The sequence below is a fragment of the Echinops telfairi genome, unplaced genomic scaffold (genome assembly GCF_000313985.2).
Source record: "Echinops telfairi isolate 266 unplaced genomic scaffold, ASM31398v2 ScPeMD7_3533;HRSCAF=4204_1, whole genome shotgun sequence".
NCBI lineage: Eukaryota > Metazoa > Chordata > Mammalia > Afrosoricida > Tenrecidae > Echinops > Echinops telfairi.
This window is the reverse complement of record NW_022107432.1, coordinates 23,434,749-23,453,100: the sequence shown is the minus strand read 5'-3', so window position 1 is coordinate 23,453,100 and position 18,352 is coordinate 23,434,749. Positions and strand designations below refer to the sequence as shown.

Genomic DNA, 18,352 nt, shown 5'->3' with positions numbered 1-18,352 from the left:
GAGTCAGTGAGAGAGTGAGGCAGTGAGAGAGTGAGGCAGTGAGTGAGAGAGTGAGAATGAGACAGTGAGAGAGTGAGGCAGTGAGTGAGTGAGTCAGTGAGAGAGTGAGGCAGTGAGTGAGAGAGTGAGAATGAGACAGTGAGAGAGGAGGCAGTGAGAGAGTCAGGATACATTTTTACAAGGCATGGAAAACATGTTTGTGAGGTCCGGGCTAACACCCCCGGGGCAGGGACTGAATACTTTTTAACAGCATTCAAGTGCACACCTTCCCAAATCATTGAAGCCCTGGAACAAGTTTTGGGAATGCTGCCCCATATAAAACAACCCTTTTTAAATGGCTGAAGTATTTTAAGAAAGGTTGGGGAAGACCTCAAAAATGGTCCAAGAGAGGAAGATCATCAAACTTCATGAGTGAAGAAACTGCTGAAAACCGTCACAGAATTACCATTAATGAGGTAGCACTGAGGCTGGGCTTTCACAGGGTGCCACAGGCTTTCAGCAAAATGGGTGCCAAAAGTATCACGTGAATGTCAGCCAGCTCAAAGAGCTGGTCTTCCGTCAGCCTTTTAAGCAAGATTAAGCCTGATACAGACAATTGGATGGAATGAATCATAGCTGGGGACAAGTCTTGGAGTACCAGTGCAATCCAAAGAGCAGGGTTCAATCACAACCCTGGCTTCCAAGGGATCTCTAAAACCAGAAACCGACTCCAACTCAAGGCGACTGTAGGACGGGGAAGGACGGCCCTGGTCAGTTTCTGAGGCTGCCACACTTTGAGGGCATGGATCCCCATCTTCCTCGCGTGGAGTGGCTCGTAGTTTCAAGCCTCGGGCTTTGCGGTTAGCAGCCCAGCACACCAAACCACTAACCGCTAGGCCACCAGGGCTCTGCGATGACCTCTGGGCCAGTGAGATTCAAGGCAGAGGGGTCATCTCAGAAGGTTATGCAGACTGGCTTGGGGGGTCTCACAAAGGGGGGTCATCTTGATAGATGTTCTCAAAAGACACAGGACAGTCACCGAGACTTACTAGGAAGAAGTGTGAGGAAAATGTGACGTGGCATTGGCAGGGAAGGGCCAGGAGAGCGATACCGAGAAATTCTGTTCCCATCACAGGCTCCTGCTCATTCTTCAGGGGCAGCACAGGGTGTCCTAGGAGAATGTTATTGGGAAATCTTAGATAATTCACCCTGATCGTGCCCCTTCAGACTTCTTTTTGTTCCCCAAACACCAAGAAGGTTCAATAAAAACACACTTCCTTGAGGCTACCCACCCTGTTGTTTGGGCGTGAAGTCGACCCGAGCAGACTTCTTCAGGGGAAGGTGAGGCAGAGGGAAGCATCCCGTTCAGAAGTGTGTAGACCGAGAGGGAGGGTGAGTTGAGAAACATTCACTTTACACTTTGATATTTCTGTCTAATAAGGGTTTCTTAATTTTTGTAGCACTAGTTTTTCTTTGCCTCTGTAATGTAACAGGTATAGCTGTTAAGTTCTTGCCAGGTAGAAATTTTGAAGGGAGGCAGAGATATAGTTGCCTTCTCCTCAACAGTGCTTAAAAATAGTCTTAGTTATGAAAACAAATTGAAGCAGCCTCGCAGAAGAAATGTCCGGGCATTCAAGGACATGTGCCTGTGAATCGTGTGAAAGAGGACAGCTTTGAGGAAAGTGTCGCTCTGCAGGAATGAGTAGGGTGGACACTGTGACTGCTAGACGTTGACCAAAGTTGTTTTGTTTACTGCTTTAAAACTTCTGACTACTGATTTTTATGTTTTTGTTTTTTGAAAATTGATTTTAAATACATTTATTTGTAGGGTCGTAGGTCTGTTCGATATGGAGACTTCCAGTACTGTGAGCAAGCAAAGTCTGTCATTGTGGTAAGTAATTCAAAGTGTGACTCCATTAGTAGTTTTATTAGTTTAAAGCTAGTTCCATAATTTTGCACTTATGAACCCATTTTTCTGGACACATGTACTTGTGAAGCAGTCCAGAAATAGTGGTATAATCTGCAATATCCAGGGGGCTGCAAAATACATCTTAAGGGAGGGCAAGAACTTGTTCATCAAGACTAGAAACTCAGAAATTAGAAAAAGTATACACATTTTAACTATATAAAAAAATTGATGTAGCAAAATATTTAATAAAGTGAGTAGACTGAGGTTTAGAAAAACTTTCTATCACAGAGAACAGACAGTGCTTTTAATAAAGATAGTGTGTGTTGCACGGCCCTGTTGACTAGAGAAACAAACATCAAGAAGTAGTTGTGTATTGAGAAAACACTCCAGCCCAGTCCAACTCAAGTGCACAAGTCCAGTACTAGCCCTTAAGTCCCTCTTCAGCCTCACGCAGCCACGTGCAATGATGCAGAATCAAGAGGATCACAGGCTGGCGGGTGCACAGTCTTGTGGATCCAATGGTGCTGAAGCATCACAGGGCTCTACAGGTCCCAGAGTGGCCTGCCAGCAGGAAGGTGAAGCAGAGAGGGGGTGGGGTGGAGGGAGAGGGTTCCCAGAACCCTCCTTATGAGAAGGCCACACCCACAAGGAGGCACCATCAGGCTGACCTGATGATAGGCTAGAGTCCACCCCTACACTTGTATATCTCTTCAAGCTGACATAGCATTCATTATATAACTACCGCACAGTGTCCCATAGATGATACTGCAGGAAACAAAGAAAATAGAACATGAACAAAGAATTTGAAAAGGCAAATTACAACCGAGACGATCCAGGTGGCCAGTGAGCATGAAAAGAGGCCCCCGCCCCGTCGGGAGTAAAGCAGCGGGGTGATGCGTGCCAGGCAGAGTGGCAACGTGAGAGGGAGCGCATGCCCTGCGGACAGAAAGGCAGAGAATAGGAAACTAGTATAAAAACAAATTGCTTTCATGTTTTTGGAGCACAATCTAGGAACATCTTTGAAAACTTTACCTCTCCCAAGAATTTATCCTATGGAAAGATAAACACCAGAAAATGTATGTACAAAGATGTTCAGTACTGATTTTTCGTAGTTCCAGAATATTGGAAATATTGTGGTAGTCACATAATCTGTTGTCAATTTGAGAGGAGTAAGAGTGAAGGGGTGGAGTTTAGCACGCCAATCAGGTCGCAGCTTGATGACCTTATGTGGAGGTGCTAAGGAGATAAATACTGTATGTACTTGTATATAAGCCGAGTTTTTCAGCACATTTTAATGCAGTTTTTGTGGTAAAATTAGGTGCCTCAGCTGATACTCAGGTTGGCTTATACTCGAGTAGATATAGTAGCTCGCTTAAGGAGGGACACAGGCTCACTCCCTGGGAGACATTGCAGCGACAAGACACATGGAATTCCGCTAGCGCCCTGCGCTGGAGCCACGTGGAGACTCCTGCCAGTGCTGAGATGCTTCCACCGCCACTGGATCCACAAGACTTTTCACCCACTGGCCTGTGCTCTTCCTGCATTCGGCATCATCGCATGAAGTTATAGATTGGTATTGGAACCTATGCGCTAATATCAGACTTATGGACTTGATCTGGACTGGGCTGGGATGTTTTCTCAATATTCAATTGCTCTTGTATGTTAACTTCTTTCTTACACACGAGTGTCCATGAATTTGTTTCTCTAGTCTACCCAGACTGACACATTTATGAATGACTTTCTCTAGAGGATGTTCACACAAATCCACACTAAGAATTAAAAGCTCTGCAGGCTGGTTGGGGCATGTTCATGCTGAGAAAAGCACGATGCACCCAAGTATGTAGAGGATCCCCTTCTTCCCAATCAAACTAATGAAATCTTTATGCACATGCACATATATACTGTCTATATGTGGAGAAGGTGCATCCTGAATTAGCATGGGTTGTGGAGATGGAATAAAGCAGGGGATTGACGGGAGATCCAGGCAGAAAGGGAAAGGTCATGTCAAAAGTATTGGTAGCATACATCCATATCATGAGGTGAATCCGTTAAATACACTTATAGCAGCATTAAGGGATTTAAAAAATTACGTTTTTGAAATTAGTGGCGCAAACTTTCAGCTATAAGACCAAATGTAGATTACTCGTAAGCTATTTAGGTTATCTTCAGAAGCCCTAAGAAATCATTACAGTCTTCTAGAAAGTTAACATCCGAAACAAGTAAAGCAAGCTGCATGGTGTTTCTTCCCAGGCTTACGTACGAGAAACTGCCCAGTGTTGGTGATTGTGCGGATTCGTGAAGTATGAACTTTTTCTGCCAAAAAAGGAGACATTTTAAGTAATCTTTTCATCCTGTCCTTTCTTTTTAAGAGAAATACCAGTCGACAGACAAAGCCTCTCAAAGTTCAAGTTATGCATTCATCTATTGTTGCACATCAGAATTTTGGTTTGAAACTTTTGTCTTGGCTGGGGAGTATTATTGGCTATTCAGGTAGGTTTATAAGAGGTGATGTGGTTAATAGTTGAAATTGAACTCATGCACTCTCGTAAGAGTTTTAGAAAAAATAATCAAGTGAAAGAATTTTTTACCGTAACTTTACATTTTAAGATGTCTAGGTGGAGTATCTTCAGGCACAGAAAACGCTGTGGTCAGATAACTGCAAGAAGCTCGGAGTTAGGACCAGTTATAGACTGTAATGTGCTGATGAACATAAAGCTCAGTTAATGTTTTAAAAACCATCACTGCCCTCTCCCCTTCCCCCTACCCACCCCCCCAAAAAATAAGCTTTTTGCTAGTTTGCTTTTTAATGGAGTATCTTATTAACTAAACTGGAAACTGCTAATGTAAATAGAATCTAAGTGGGTCCTGGTTAGCAATTTGAAGAATAAAACTCTAATGTTGGTAAGATTGTTTTGCCCTGATCTTCTGTGGCTTTTAGTTTTGTTTCCCACAATTTCCTAATTAGTGTCCCTTCGTGTAATGGCAAGAGAATTTTGAACTCATGCCTAAGGCCAAAAGTTCAAACTGGGTTTATAACCTTGAGGGGTAAATTGGGAATGGATCTCGGCTCTCTCTCCCATTGCTCTTCTGGCAAGAGAGGTGATATGGATCAACCGGCTGCACTTATCTCTGACAGCTATATGGAGAGCCTTCTGGAGAGCAGAGCATGCCCACAGGGAACTTGCAAGTGTGAAGGTAGATCGTGGCAGTGTGAACATTCAGAAGAACAGATTTGATGGACTTTGAAGCGTCCTTCCAAATATTTTTCTCAATTCAGTTAAGCTTTTTGTTTTAGATTGAGCCCAACTGTATGCCAACTTCTGCTCATCAGTATTAATGAATAATATCAAGGAAGCGATGTCTGGTGACATTTTTCTTTGTGCTGTTTATCACCAGCAGTTTAAAGAATTAGCGTTTATTTCATATTTATGTAAGATGGCCTCTGTGTCCTCTTAACTGATTTCTCCTTGGGGACCTTACTAATTAAATTGCTGCTTTTTTCCTTTTTCCTGATTATTTTTGTGTGCTTGAAGACGACTTTTAAAAAACTCCTTAGATTATAAAACATAAACCAAAAAGTTTTTAAATTTTCAATTATTTTAATGCTTATCTTAACATCTAAAGAACCGTTTCTAAGTTTAGAACTTAGAGGCAGCAAGAGCTTGTATTCCTGGGCCTCTGGGAAGCAGTAGGTGCTCAGTGAATTTTTGTTTATTAATGTCGTGCAAAATGTTCTTCTTTATTAATTAAATTGCAGTGGTAAATAATGCAATGCTGAGGTTACGAATTAACACAATTTCTATTACATCTACCTTGTGTCATCAAGGAATGTGTAGCAGTTTCACCCGTTTTAATCAGCGTAAAAGTGCTTGAGGGATGGTATTGTACTTTTTAGCGGTTTCTCTTTCATTAAATTCTTTCAATCATAAGAGGTGTTGACTTTCTGATAGGCATATATTTGGCACTTTGGAGTAACTGTTAATAGTAACGTATTTACTTTTCTAGAATACATTTAACCCGTCATAAATGGAGTTCTGCAGATCCACTTGATCAGTCTTAGTACAGTGCCACTTTACTTTAAATATTTGAAGTTGCTTTTTCAGGACGACTTTTCTTTCTGTTTGCAGACGGCCTTCGCCGGATTTTATGCCAGGTTGGTTTGCAAGAAGGACCCGATGGCGAAAACTGTTCTCTTGTAGACAGATTGATGCTTAACGATTCCAAGTTGTGGAAAGGTAAAGAATCTCATACTTGCTCTCTCGGTCCAGAAGGGGCTGTTTGGGTCATTGTGATGCGGAAGGCCCCTCTCCCTCTCCCCATTTGGAAGGAGCGCTATTTGTGCTTTCAGATATTCCTGTGTGCATCTCAGTCTTTCAGTGGGGAACAACTTTGGAGGGATCTCTGAAATTAGATAAGCTTTCAAAACAAGAAGTGTGTCTAAGTGAGAGTGTATTTGATGATTTTTATACTGACACCGACTGTTTGAAAGACACTTATTGTAGGGGCTGGGAGTTGAAATGGGAAGTGAGTACTTAATGGGTATGGTGTCTGTGTTTTGAAACTCGGGAGCAGTGTTTGCACTGAAGGGGACGCTGTAAGGTGGTTAACTGTACATTAGGTAGTTTCTACAGTTTTCTTGAAGGTGACGGTCGAGGAGCCGTCGCCTCAAGTCGTTTGAGAAGCACTGTGCTAGGAAATGGTGGCGCCGCTTACAAAGAACCTGTTCCCCTAAGTCACGTAGCACAGTGACCTGCCACTGAGAATACTCTGACCTTGATATGTGAATGAAAATAAGCCTTGTTCTTCCAAAACGATAGGGAAAGACAGACATGAAGTGTTCCATTTGAGGCTTGAAAATGTAGAATCCACTAAAAACTTGGAAAGTGTTGTTTTTGGTTTGTTTGGTATTTCCTCATCTCTACATCTTAGTTTTTGTTTTTTCGCTTTCACTGTGAATTGGATGAGGGTGCACGGAGCAGATCACCGGCCCTCCGTTCCACAATATATAAACCTATTGCTTCTCATCTCCTACCTGGCACATCATCTCATCCCTTACCGGCTTACCCTGAAATCATAAGAGAGCCACATCTCTTCCTTAACAGGTGCGCGGAGTGTGTATCATCAGTTGTTCATGAGCAGTCTACTTATGGATCTGAAATACAAGAAGCTGTTTGCCATTCGATTTGCGAAAGTAAGTATTTTCTCAGTTTGGAAGATAAAGTAGGTGATAACGAAGAGTAGCTATACCCCTAAACTGGTCAGACCAGCAAACCCAGAACTGCTCAGCAGCAGGTGAGACCGCGAGGGGGTGCAGAAGCCAGAGCACCGCCGAGGACTTGAGATCGAGGCAGAACCCAATGAGAGAAAGTGTTGGCACTGTGGTGATCACTGAAGTCCCCCGGGAACTTGTGCAGAAGTTACCACATGGGAACTTTAACCAAAACCTTAGTTGTATCTATTTAAAAGACTGATTTCTATCCAGGCTCCCTACAATTAGCAAGTGATGGTCATGTATCTTGATCTTAAATTCTACAAAACTTTAGAAACGACCTTTTCCTAAAATTCGTTGATCTGTTTTCAACAGTTTCACTGACATTCAATTCATATGTCATGCATAGAAATGAACTTTTATCTTTTGTTCAGAGAATAAAATGTTAGCAAAGTAAGACTACTTTTGCTCATTACCTCTTGTGATAAGAGTATTCATCTATATAGTCAAGTGGTTCTCAACCTTCCTCATGCCACGCCCCTTTCATACAGTTCCTCATGTGGTGGTGACCCCCAACCATAACATTAGTTTCATTGCTACTTCATCACTGTCATTTTGCTACTGTTATGAATCGGGTGACCCCTGTGAAAGGGTGGTTCGACCCCCCCCAAAGGGGTTGCGACCCACAGGTTGAGAACCACAGATATCGTCTGTCTTTCTCTTTGCTTGGCTCAGAATATAGCCATTATGAGATCATGGTACTGCTCTTATTAAAATTTACATAAGGAAAAGATCATCATAGTTGAAATGACATGCAGAGTGTGACTTAAGAATCTTGAACTCCATGTCCTTACTATGATTGAAGTATGTTCAGCTAATAGCACATTTTGTATTTGTATGAATTAAACAGGGAAACATGTTAAAAACCATTTGAGGATCTCGTTCTAAATACGTGTTTGTTTTCCCTTCGCAAACTTACCAAAGCCGATTGACCCACTGGTGCCTAACCACTCATTGCAAAGAGCCATCCAGGTGATTCTGATGTGCAGCCAAAGTAATGAGAGTGAGAGGCTGATTCATAAGACCCTGAAACACCGCTGTGGGCTAGCCTTCCCAGCATGCGGTGACCCGCCAGGAGTTTGAGAGCTGCTGGCCCCTCCTGTTTGGGCTGGTTAACTGCCATCCCGCGCCATCAGAGTGGATTCACGACAGCCAGTATTGACCCAGGCCTTCACTCGGAGGCATCATTGCCGTTCTGCTCCTCGTAGCAGTGCTACTCACCGACCTCCCCCAGCACTGACTGTTCATGTACTTTTGCACGTCCGGTCACTGTGGGTTAGAGGTGGATCTCCCCTTGTTGTTTAGAGGTACCAGCAGTTGCAGAGAGGGTTTATGGAAGATGACCACGAGCGAGCGGTGTCGGTGACCGCTCTGTCTGTCCAGTTCTTCACCGTGCCCACGCTGGTGAGTAGCGCTGCCCCTCTCTGTGACTCAGCTGGCACGCCTTGCCTTTTTTTGCCTTCTTAATAGAACTATGAGCGTTTGCAGAGTGATTATGTGACAGATGACCACGACAGAGAGTTTTCAATCGCAGACCTCTCGGTACAGATATTCACAGTTCCTTCTCTTGTAAGTACTGAATGCCGAAGAGAAAAACTTTGTTTTGTGTTTACGGAAGTAAAGCCTTAGAAACACTAGAGCTCTCAGATCTGTGCGTTTCTGGATAGAATATTTTGCCTAATGAGCAAGCAGAAGCCAGATACCCTGAACCATCCCCAAACAAATCTGTGAATAGCTGAATAATTGGGGTCAGAGGAGGGAGTCATTTAAAAAGAAAACCACTGTGAACAGCTGGGTTATTAAGACGACTATTAAAAAACCTTTCCTCCCTACATTCTTGTAGTCCTGCCTTGAGTTTTGAACCGATGAGTCTGTGTTGATCTTGAGGTGATTGTTAGAACCCATGTGGTCCAGGCTGTGGGAATCGGACAATGTAATGTGTGCCATCCTACTTTTTGAGAAAGTCCCCGGGGGGAGGCGGGGGGAGATATAGCTAAGCCAGCTGAATTACAGCACGACTGGCGAGCTATGAACTTACTTACTTTTATGATTTAGCACAGTCTGAGCTGCCTTAAGTCCACTTGCCCCCAAATAATATCTTATTACAAATCAGAAGAAGGGGTCTGTTTAAAGCATGAGAAGGGAGAAGTGTCAGACTGCTTCTGGGTTTCTTATTTGCAGTGGGGTGAAAGCCGCCATGCCTGCTGGAAGGAGCGCAAGGGGCGCTGACGTGGGAGAGGGCTTATGGAGAGACTGATGCTTGCAGCTTGTAGGGCTGAGTTCGACAAGCCTGGAAGATGGATTTAAATCCATTCATCTTGTCTGTTACCATGGCAGTACCACACTTTTAGTAACCGTACCTTAATATTTAATTACCGCCTTAACAGAGCCCAGTCTCCTCTCCTGATTCTTTCTCGTTTTTTTCTTCCTTATCATTAGACATTTTTCTTTCAGGTGAACTAAAATTAGTTTGTAAAAAAAGGCCATATTTGGATTTTGACGGTAAAAGGCATTGTATTTATAGATTGCAGTACTTTGAAAAGAACTAATGTCTTTGCAATCTGGAATATTCTGACCTAAGAACATTCATTTGTCCTCAATAATTCAAGTGTTATTTTATATATTTTTTGTTATCTTAATGTCTAATACAATTTAAAAGTTAAGTTTATGAATTTTTTATGCTCTTGTAAAATGTGTACTTTTTTAAACTGGCTGTGGCTACTGTGAAGAAGTCCTGGCAGCACAGTGGGTTAAGCATTTGGGCAGCGAACCTCAAGGGTCAGTGCTTCAAACCGGCCGGCCGGCCGCTCCTTGGAAGAAAGCTGAAGCCGCCAGCCCCCGTAAAGAGTTACAGCCTGAGAAACCCCAAGGCAGAGCAGGTCTAGCCTGTCCTCCTGTCCCATGGGGCCACTGTGCATTCGAATCAGCACCACGGCTGTCGGCTGGCCAGGATGTGGAGAACTACATGTCTGTCTTACATCTAGCTGGTTTTCTTTACTACTTTTCTGGTTTTAACGTTTTATGGTGATTAACTTAGAATTTCAAGTTGTCTGCAAGTAATCATTTTTTATGTCTTTTTTCCCTAATATTTTGTTTCTAGTTGTTTCTAATGGTACTGCCTAAAAAGTTGCAGTGCTTTTCAGGCAGTACCATTTCCTTCATTTATTCCAAATATTTTATTGAATGGCTTACTAGCCACCCACCGTTTGGACGCACTGGGAATGAGATGCAACAGTAAATGTAAACAAAATGTAGACTAGCCCCTGGAACTTATATACATAAACAAGCGCATACTATTCATTGTAAGCCAGGTGTTGAGGAGTGTTATGGAGTGTAAAAGAGCAGGGAGTGGTCGGGGAAGGCGGTGGTTGAGCAGAGCGCCCTGCAGGAGTGGGAGGGTGGGTGCTGTGCTGACTGACGGGCAGAAGCTGCCGCTGGTGCAGGACATGATTTTGCACGTGGCCCTTTGGAAGAAGGAAGCCGGTGTTGCTAGAGTTGGGAAGGGGAAGAGCATCCATGAAGACATTAAAGACAGGGCTGAAGGTGGCAGTGGGCAGGTCCCCCGCTGTCAATGGGGGTGTAAATTAATAAGCCTCTTTGCAGAGACAGTATAGTTGTATCCATCAAAGTGTTAAATGTGCATACTTCTTAACCCATAATTTTACTTGTAGGAAATCAGTCTGTACATGTAGTGTCAGTGCTGCAGCTTCTTTGTAGTACTAATTGGAAACAACCCAAATGTCTTACCAGTATGGCAGTGAAAAGAATGAGAGAGATTTATATGAACTAATACCTCTCAAGCATATCTAGTAAAAAGCACAAAGTGCAAAGCAGTATGATATGCTGTCCTTTCAAAGGGAAAAGGTAGATAATACTTAGACCATACACGTATCTCTTTATGAAGAGAGTCTTATATATACATGTATGTAAATGCTTTTGTGTATATATAATAGATAACACTCACTCCTCCCTAATTGCCATGGTTGGTTCCAGAGACCAAGTATCAGGTGAAAGTCAGCCTGCAAAGAGAGTACAATGTTTGCTTACTATGGTCACAAATGTGAAATGCCAAATAAAGGAGAGAAAGTCTGTATGTGTGCACACACACACACACACACACCATCTGGGAGAACATGCAAGAAGCTGTTAATGGGGCTGCCTCTGGTAGAAGGACTTCCAGAGCTGGAAGACTTTGTATTTTTGCACCAATTAAGTGTATTTGAAAATAGTTAAATGTATATGTCTACACATAGAAATGAAAATTTAAAAAATAAACTTCAACTAAGAAGATGAAGGGAAAATGTGAGTTTTATGCTGCATTCTAGAGAATCTGTGATAAAAGCTTCTGGATCCTAGAATAATTAGACCACATCCTTACAGATGTCTGAATGGCCCAGTGAAGGAAAAGTTGCCACCTGTTTCAGACCCCCCCCCTGAATTGTCTTTGAATAACCTTCTGGCATTTTTTTCTCCATGATCTGATTGTTGCTTCATGCTGGTGGCCTTTGGAGGACATAATTGGAATGTAGACACTTGGTGATAATACACTTGAGAGGTGCGGTAGTTGGCTGACAAACAGAACGAAGCGATGTTGTGACATCCTTTTAGCTCTCTAGTGCGTTGTTTCTTGTCGCCCTAGACTCTCCTGTCTTCATTCTAGGCGCGAATGCTCATCACGGAAGAAAACCTACTGGCCGTCATCATCACCACCTTCATGGGTCACTTGAGGCCCCGCGATGCCCAAGGCAGGTTTCAGTTTGAGCGGTACACTGCTCTGCAGGCGTTCAAGTTTAGGAGAGTCCAGAGCCTCATTTTGGATCTCAAGTAAGCTCATTTGGTTCATGGATAAAAGCCGCTGCACTTGACAGAGGGTCAGTGTTGATAAACTCCTTCTTCTTCTCCTCTTGCTCAGGTATGTGCTAATTAGCAAGCCAACCGAATGGTCGGATGAGCTCAGACAGAAGTTCCTGGAAGGCTTTGATGTCTTTTTGGAATTACTGAGATGTATGCAGGTGTGTAAGAGAAACTCTGGTCTTCCGTTTTTCATTAAAAAAAAAAATTCATGGAACTGAACACCGTTCCGTCTCTGCCTTGGGGCACATTTCCGAAAGAGCGATGTGGACGGCTCTGCTCTGGACAAGAAGCGCCTCTTTAGTTGGAGACTCTTAGAAAGTCGTAGCGCGAGAGCGCGATCCCAGCACAGGTTCCGGCGCCTACTGGTCTTTTGTATTTGCTGGTTCTGTGGTCCCGGTCAGCGTCCTTCCTCTGGCGATTGCCGAGGTTCTGGGGGGGTTTGGGTTTTTCCTGTCTTCAGGCAGAAGTACAGTCTGGTTTAGTGACTTGAGACCCCATTGTGATCACTCTTTTTCGTCTTGTTTTTTAGGGTTTCGTGTTTTTTCTCTCTGGTGTAATATTTATCTAATACAGCCTAGAACTTTTCCGCCTCTGTTTAATTCTCTCTTTTTAAAAGACGTCTCCACAGAAAACAGTCTACAAACCAGATGAACTGGTACATATTTGACCTGTTTTAACTGCTCAAGTTAGAGGTGATATCACTGAAAACTCTTTTAACGAAGCCCGTACCATTAGGATTCTTTGGCAGTCTCTTGACTTTCTTAAGAAAAAGAATAAATAAAGTTGATCTTTATTTTTAATATTCTAGTTTCTTGATTAGGTAATGAGTCATGAGTGTTTAAATTCATTTCTGTCTGTTCTTTTGTATTAAAACTTCTTTGTTGTTATTTTATTTCACTTTCTTGTAGAACACAGACTAAAAATTTTTTGTTCAAAATTAGGGAGTAAGTATAAAAATATCTTTCTAATATGATAATATATTTAAAAAGCCCTGGTGGTGTACTGTGTATGCATTGGGCTGCGATCCACTTGGTCGGCAGTTCGAAACCGCCAGCAGTTCCCATGGGAGAAAGACTGGGTTCTCGACTCCCATGAATAGTCTTGAAACCCAGACAGCAGGGTCAGGTCACTAGGAGTCAGCATTGACTCTATTACAGTGAGTTTGGTTGGTTTGGTTTGGTAGCAGAGTAGACTGTGCTTTGGGCTGCGATCCAAATGGTCTGCAGTTCGAAGCCACCAACCACTCTAAGAAACAGAGAGGAGGCACTCCACTGCTGTGTAGCCTTGCAGTCTCGGAAACCCACGGAGGCAGTTCTGCGCCGCCCTATAGGCTCACTGTGAGTTGGGATCTATTTGATGCCAGTGAGTTGTTTGTTTGTTTTTTATATAAAATCATTAAATTTTAGTTTTAAAAGCCTATCGCATTTCTTTTACAACATATAAAACAAAAAAAGTTGAAGGATTATTAGCATGAAGTTTATTGTATGAGATCTAGAAGATCACCTCTAAAGTGATCTATTCCATACCTCATTTGATTTTTTTATTCGCGTTTTAGAAAATGTTCTATAAGCGTCTAATTGAAGAAGACACGTGTTTTTTTTTAATATTTAATAGTGTTTTTTTCAGATGCCACATTTTATTGTTTGTTTTTAATTTTCATTCATGATTACCATAGCATGCTATATAACTTCACATTCCATCTTTGTCACTTCCTTTCAGGGAATGGATCCAATTACTCGTCAAGTAGGACAACATATTGAAATGGAACCTGAGTGGGAAGCAGCCTTCACACTCCAGATGAAATTAACACATGTCATTTCCATGATGCAGGACTGGTGTGCTTTAGACGTGAGTTTTTGTAGTGAGGGGTCTCTGGGTGGTGCAAACTGTGAAGTCTCCCTCGCCTGTTCTCACTGTGGGTCAGAATTGACTCAGTGGTAACAGTTGTTTTCTGAGAGTGGGGTGGAGTAGGGGCCAGATTTCTAAACACATACAATTTAAGTTTGGGAGAAAATAGTGGTGATCACTTAGCTAACAAACAACATATTTGACCTCCCACCTATAAATTCTGTGAAGTTTAAAAAGTCAGAATTCTAAAGCCTTAGAAAACAGATGGAGGAAATAATCTACCATCGCTTTTCCTGAATGTAAATGCATACAAAGACCATTTACAAAAATAATTTCACTGTCTATCCCTGGCTTCCTTTGGCCAAAAAGGCTAAGAGATCAAGTACGGTATCCGTGAGATCTGAACGATGTTTTAAGAATTAAATGATCATAGTAAGGAGTATTCCTTACTCAGGTGCACATGCATCATGGTCTGTGCTGAAAAGGTGCGGAGCCTTTAGAACTGTGAAAAGGCTCTAGTGGGAGCCAAGACCCCAAGTCTCAGGCCCTCCATGTGTGCTCCTCCCATTTATTTTCAGTTATATCTAGAGCAGCCCTCCCACCCCCACCCACCCCCGCCCCCGTGAGTGAAGACCTGAACTCATTGTGAGTTCATGTGACCAGAGGTAGAGAGCCAGGGATGCAGGGTGTGGAGGGAAAGGAGGCTCATGACATAGGAGCTATGGGCGAAAGGACCTAGTTTTATCCTAAATAAGGTGACCTTTGTCCTTGACTCCCAAGCAGTAACCCTAGAACAGTTGTGAGAGAATTTGTGCTGGTGAGAAGGCGCTGGCCAGACCCGGGTACATTCAGTTGGGGGTTTCATGCCAGCTGGCTTGGGGGGCCATGATTTAACTGACCGTGCAGGAATGGTAGACAAGAGGCCCGGACATTGGGACTCGGGGTATTTCCTGGTTGGAAAGGCTCAAAACAAGATTCACAGTGAACTTTCTCAGTCATGAAATGTTGCAAGTTCTTTGTGGTCAGCAATACTGATTCAGGGGTGCCCCAACGGAGCAACGAAGAGGCTCTGCTGGGACTTTGAAGAATGAAAGCGGAGAAGTAAGAGAAGGTGCAAGGAGAAAGGGGGAACTGATCACAGTGATCGACCTAAAACCCCCCTCCCAGGAAGCCAAACAACCGAAAAGTGGGTGAAGGGAGACAATGGTTGGTGTAAGACATGAAAAAGACAATAATTTATAAATTATCAAGGGTTTATGAGGGAGGGAGGGAGGGGTTTGGGGGAATGAGCTGATACCAAGGGCTCAAGTAGAAAGAAAATGTTTTGAAAATGATGATGACAACATATGTACAGATGTGCTTGACAGGATGGATGGGTGGATTGTGATAAGAGCTGTAAGAGCCCCCAATAAAATGATGTGTTTAAAAAAATAAAGTGGAGAAGTAGGCAGGGGCATTTCTTTACAGGACTCAAAGGCCAAAGAAAGGAATTTGGATCTTAAGCTAATTAAAATGAGAAACCATTAAAACAGTAATACCACCCTCTACCCACCCCATGCAAACCCCTCTGCCCCACCACCATAAAAGCAGCGGTCATATACTTTATCCTGGATCGTGGCCTCTCATACAAAAGCTTTTTATTGCCAGAGAGGCACGGAGCGACTTTTTTCTCCTGAGAAGGGGCTTGGTAGGCCAAGTACTTTTGGAACTTCCTATGCATTAAAGGCTACAAGCAGGGAAGCACCCGGAGCCTTATCACATGTGGTTGGTTTAAGTAACTTGGTCTAGCAAGTGGATGAGAAGACCAGAAACAGTAGGCCTTGGGCATTGTCTCCCAGACGGCTGAGAGTGTCTCAGCGGTAGGAGAGCCAAGGGAAAGTGGTCGGGTTTTGAGAGAAGCTTAGAAAATGCAATGGCCAATTTACTAAGAGATTGTGGGCTTCTGGGAATGAGGGCGACAAAGCCCTGGGGCCCGCGTTCCTCAGCTCCTCAGCAGAATGGTTGGAGGTGGCCTTCCCTGAGGTGGGGGCTGCCGGAAGAAAGGCACTTTGGGAGGAAGCTGACGTTTGCTTTGCCCGTACTGAGATTTGACAGCAAGGTATCCAGGGAAGATTTCATTTAGAATGGTGTGTCGTTGAGAGCTCAAGCAAGCTCCTGTCGACTGGCTCACAGTGAAGCGTGTGCTCGTGTTGGAGAAACCCAACCTGGGAGGGACCGACAGAAGCTGTCTTGTTGCAGGAAAGGGTCCTCATTGAAGCATATAGGAAGTGCCTGGCCGTGCTGGTGCAGTGCCACAGCGGCTTCACTGACGGCGAGCAGCCCATCACGCTGAGCATCGGCGGGCACTCCGTGGAAACGATCCGATACTGTGTTTCCCAGGAGAAAGTCAGCATTCACCTCCCAGTATCCCGCTTACTTGCAGGTAAAGCATTTCCCAAAATTAAACCCCTAAAACTACCTTTTAAATGGTTGTTGGCTATTACCGTGTGTTGAGCACCTACTATGTGGTGGGCTTTTTTTTTTTTTTCTTGAGAGAGAAGAGTTCTACATATATTGCCTTGAATCATCACACTGGCCTTTTATTAAGTTCACTTTACAGTTGGGAAGCCTCAAGTTTGTCAGTGGTTCAAACCCACCAGCCAACGGTTTACGGCCTCTGCGGTTGGGCCCACGGGGGTCCGAGTCAGCTCCGTGGCAATGAGAAGTAGCAGACCCACGCAAGCCCCACCGCGGGCGATAGCTTTGAAATCAAGTAGTCGATGTCCAAGTCAAGTCGCGTATCATTGGTTTGTGGAGCGTTTGAAACTACCAAACTAATTGCACTCACGTGTGGCGGCGGCTAAAGGTTTTCGGTAAGGGCTTCTCTGCCACAACTGAGCCGCTCTCGTCACACCATCACACTGCTTGAGCCTAGGCCGGTCGTCGTAACCAGCTCACCTCCCACGCGTCCCTCTGTTGATCCACTTTTAATTTTGGGGACAGAAGAGAACTTCCAAAGATGGATGTTTTCATTACCTCAGTACTTAAAGTATATCTTAACTTGTGTTGTGATGACATTTTTGTGGATGATGAGAGAATAACGGAGAATCGGTATCCTTTCTCCCTGAAATATTTGGTGGAATTCACCAGGGAAGTCATCTGGGTCGAATGGGCTCAGATTTGTGGGAAGGTTGTTGATTCGATTTCTTTTACAGATTCAGACCTATTCAGGTGATCCATTCTCCTTGTGTGAGCTTTGGTAGTTGATTTATCCCAAGGAATTAAGTCCATTTCATGTACGTGGTCAGATTTTGTTCACTGTATTCCTTTATTGCTCTTTTAAAATATACACGATCAGTAATGATCCTGCTTGCATTTCTGAAGACTTTTAAAAATTCTGAACATTGTCACATTACCCTGCTTATACAGGCTCGCGTTGCAGCAATCTTTGGGGGTGCTGTTGAAAACCCCCAGATTTGTGATCCCTCTTCTGGGACCTACCTTGTGCCTAGACATAGAAATAGTACAACAAATAATTGCCTCGACTGACATTATAAACCTTTAAAAAAATATCGATCTTATAACTTCTTTTTTATCTTCTCTCTTCTGTAGCTTATTTAGACCCAGTTTGGGGCTGTGGGGGTGTTTCAGTGCTTTGAGGTCACTGAACAGAAGTAAGTGTCCTCGTGGTTCTGTGGAGAAGTTCTGGGTTAGAAGGCAGGAGAGGGGAGCTCATCTGGGTTAGAAGGCAGGAGAGGGGAGCTCATCTCCAAGTTGGCCACTAACCCCTCTTGCTTTTGAAAATGTGTGTGTGTGTGTGTGTGTGTGTGTGTGTGTGTGTAGATGGAATCTTGTGCCGATAGTTGTCCATCAGTAAAACTCAATTCTCTGAAAATGTACTGATTTCTAACTAGTTCCTTCTCTACCTCAGTCCAGAAAATCAGTGGTTTAAACCTACCACCCAGCCCACCGGACAAAGATATGACAATGTGTATCTATAAAGATTTATGGCCTTAAACTGATTGTGACAATTATACAACTGCTTGATGGAATTGAACTATGGAAATGTTATGTCTGGATTAGCTCCTAATAAAATGGTTTGGGAAAACAAAAAACCAGAATGGATTACAAACAAAACAAGAGGCATTTTTAAATACTAATACAATTAAATATTATTAAATAACTAAAAAGTAAATTAGTCATCAAATCACAAAAGCACCTGGATAAATAAAGCTTAAATGTATAATACAAAGCAAAAGAAACCAGTCTGAAAATACATATTGTAAGCTCACAATTATATGGCATTCTGGGAAGGGCAAAATCCAAGAGGTAATTTTAAAAGTCAGTGTTGCTAAGGAGATGAGTGGAAATAGAAATGCTGACTAGACGAGATGCTGGATGGGGGGGTGGGAGGGCGATATATGGCCCTCGAAGATAGTTCTACTCTGTCCCTATAAAGTTACTGTGAGTCAATAAACCTTAAACCAAGAAGCCCTGGTGGTGAAGTGGTTATG

At 43.2% G+C, this 18,352-nt stretch overlaps 1 protein-coding gene across 1 annotated transcript in view; it reads left to right on the top strand.

Moving 5' to 3' along the window:
- Window positions 1-18,352, top strand: part of UBR2 (ubiquitin protein ligase E3 component n-recognin 2) — a 116,489-nt gene that overhangs the window by 48,493 nt on the left and 49,644 nt on the right. Inside the window, exons 7-15 of the mRNA XM_045294770.1 lie at window positions 1,808-1,870; window positions 4,258-4,378; window positions 6,016-6,123; window positions 6,991-7,079; window positions 8,463-8,561; window positions 11,818-11,981; window positions 12,070-12,169; window positions 13,731-13,859; window positions 16,098-16,281. Of these exons, the coding sequence (XP_045150705.1) occupies window positions 1,808-1,870; window positions 4,258-4,378; window positions 6,016-6,123; window positions 6,991-7,079; window positions 8,463-8,561; window positions 11,818-11,981; window positions 12,070-12,169; window positions 13,731-13,859; window positions 16,098-16,281 (1,057 nt within the window). The remainder of the gene's footprint in view (window positions 1-1,807; window positions 1,871-4,257; window positions 4,379-6,015; window positions 6,124-6,990; window positions 7,080-8,462; window positions 8,562-11,817; window positions 11,982-12,069; window positions 12,170-13,730; window positions 13,860-16,097; window positions 16,282-18,352) is intronic.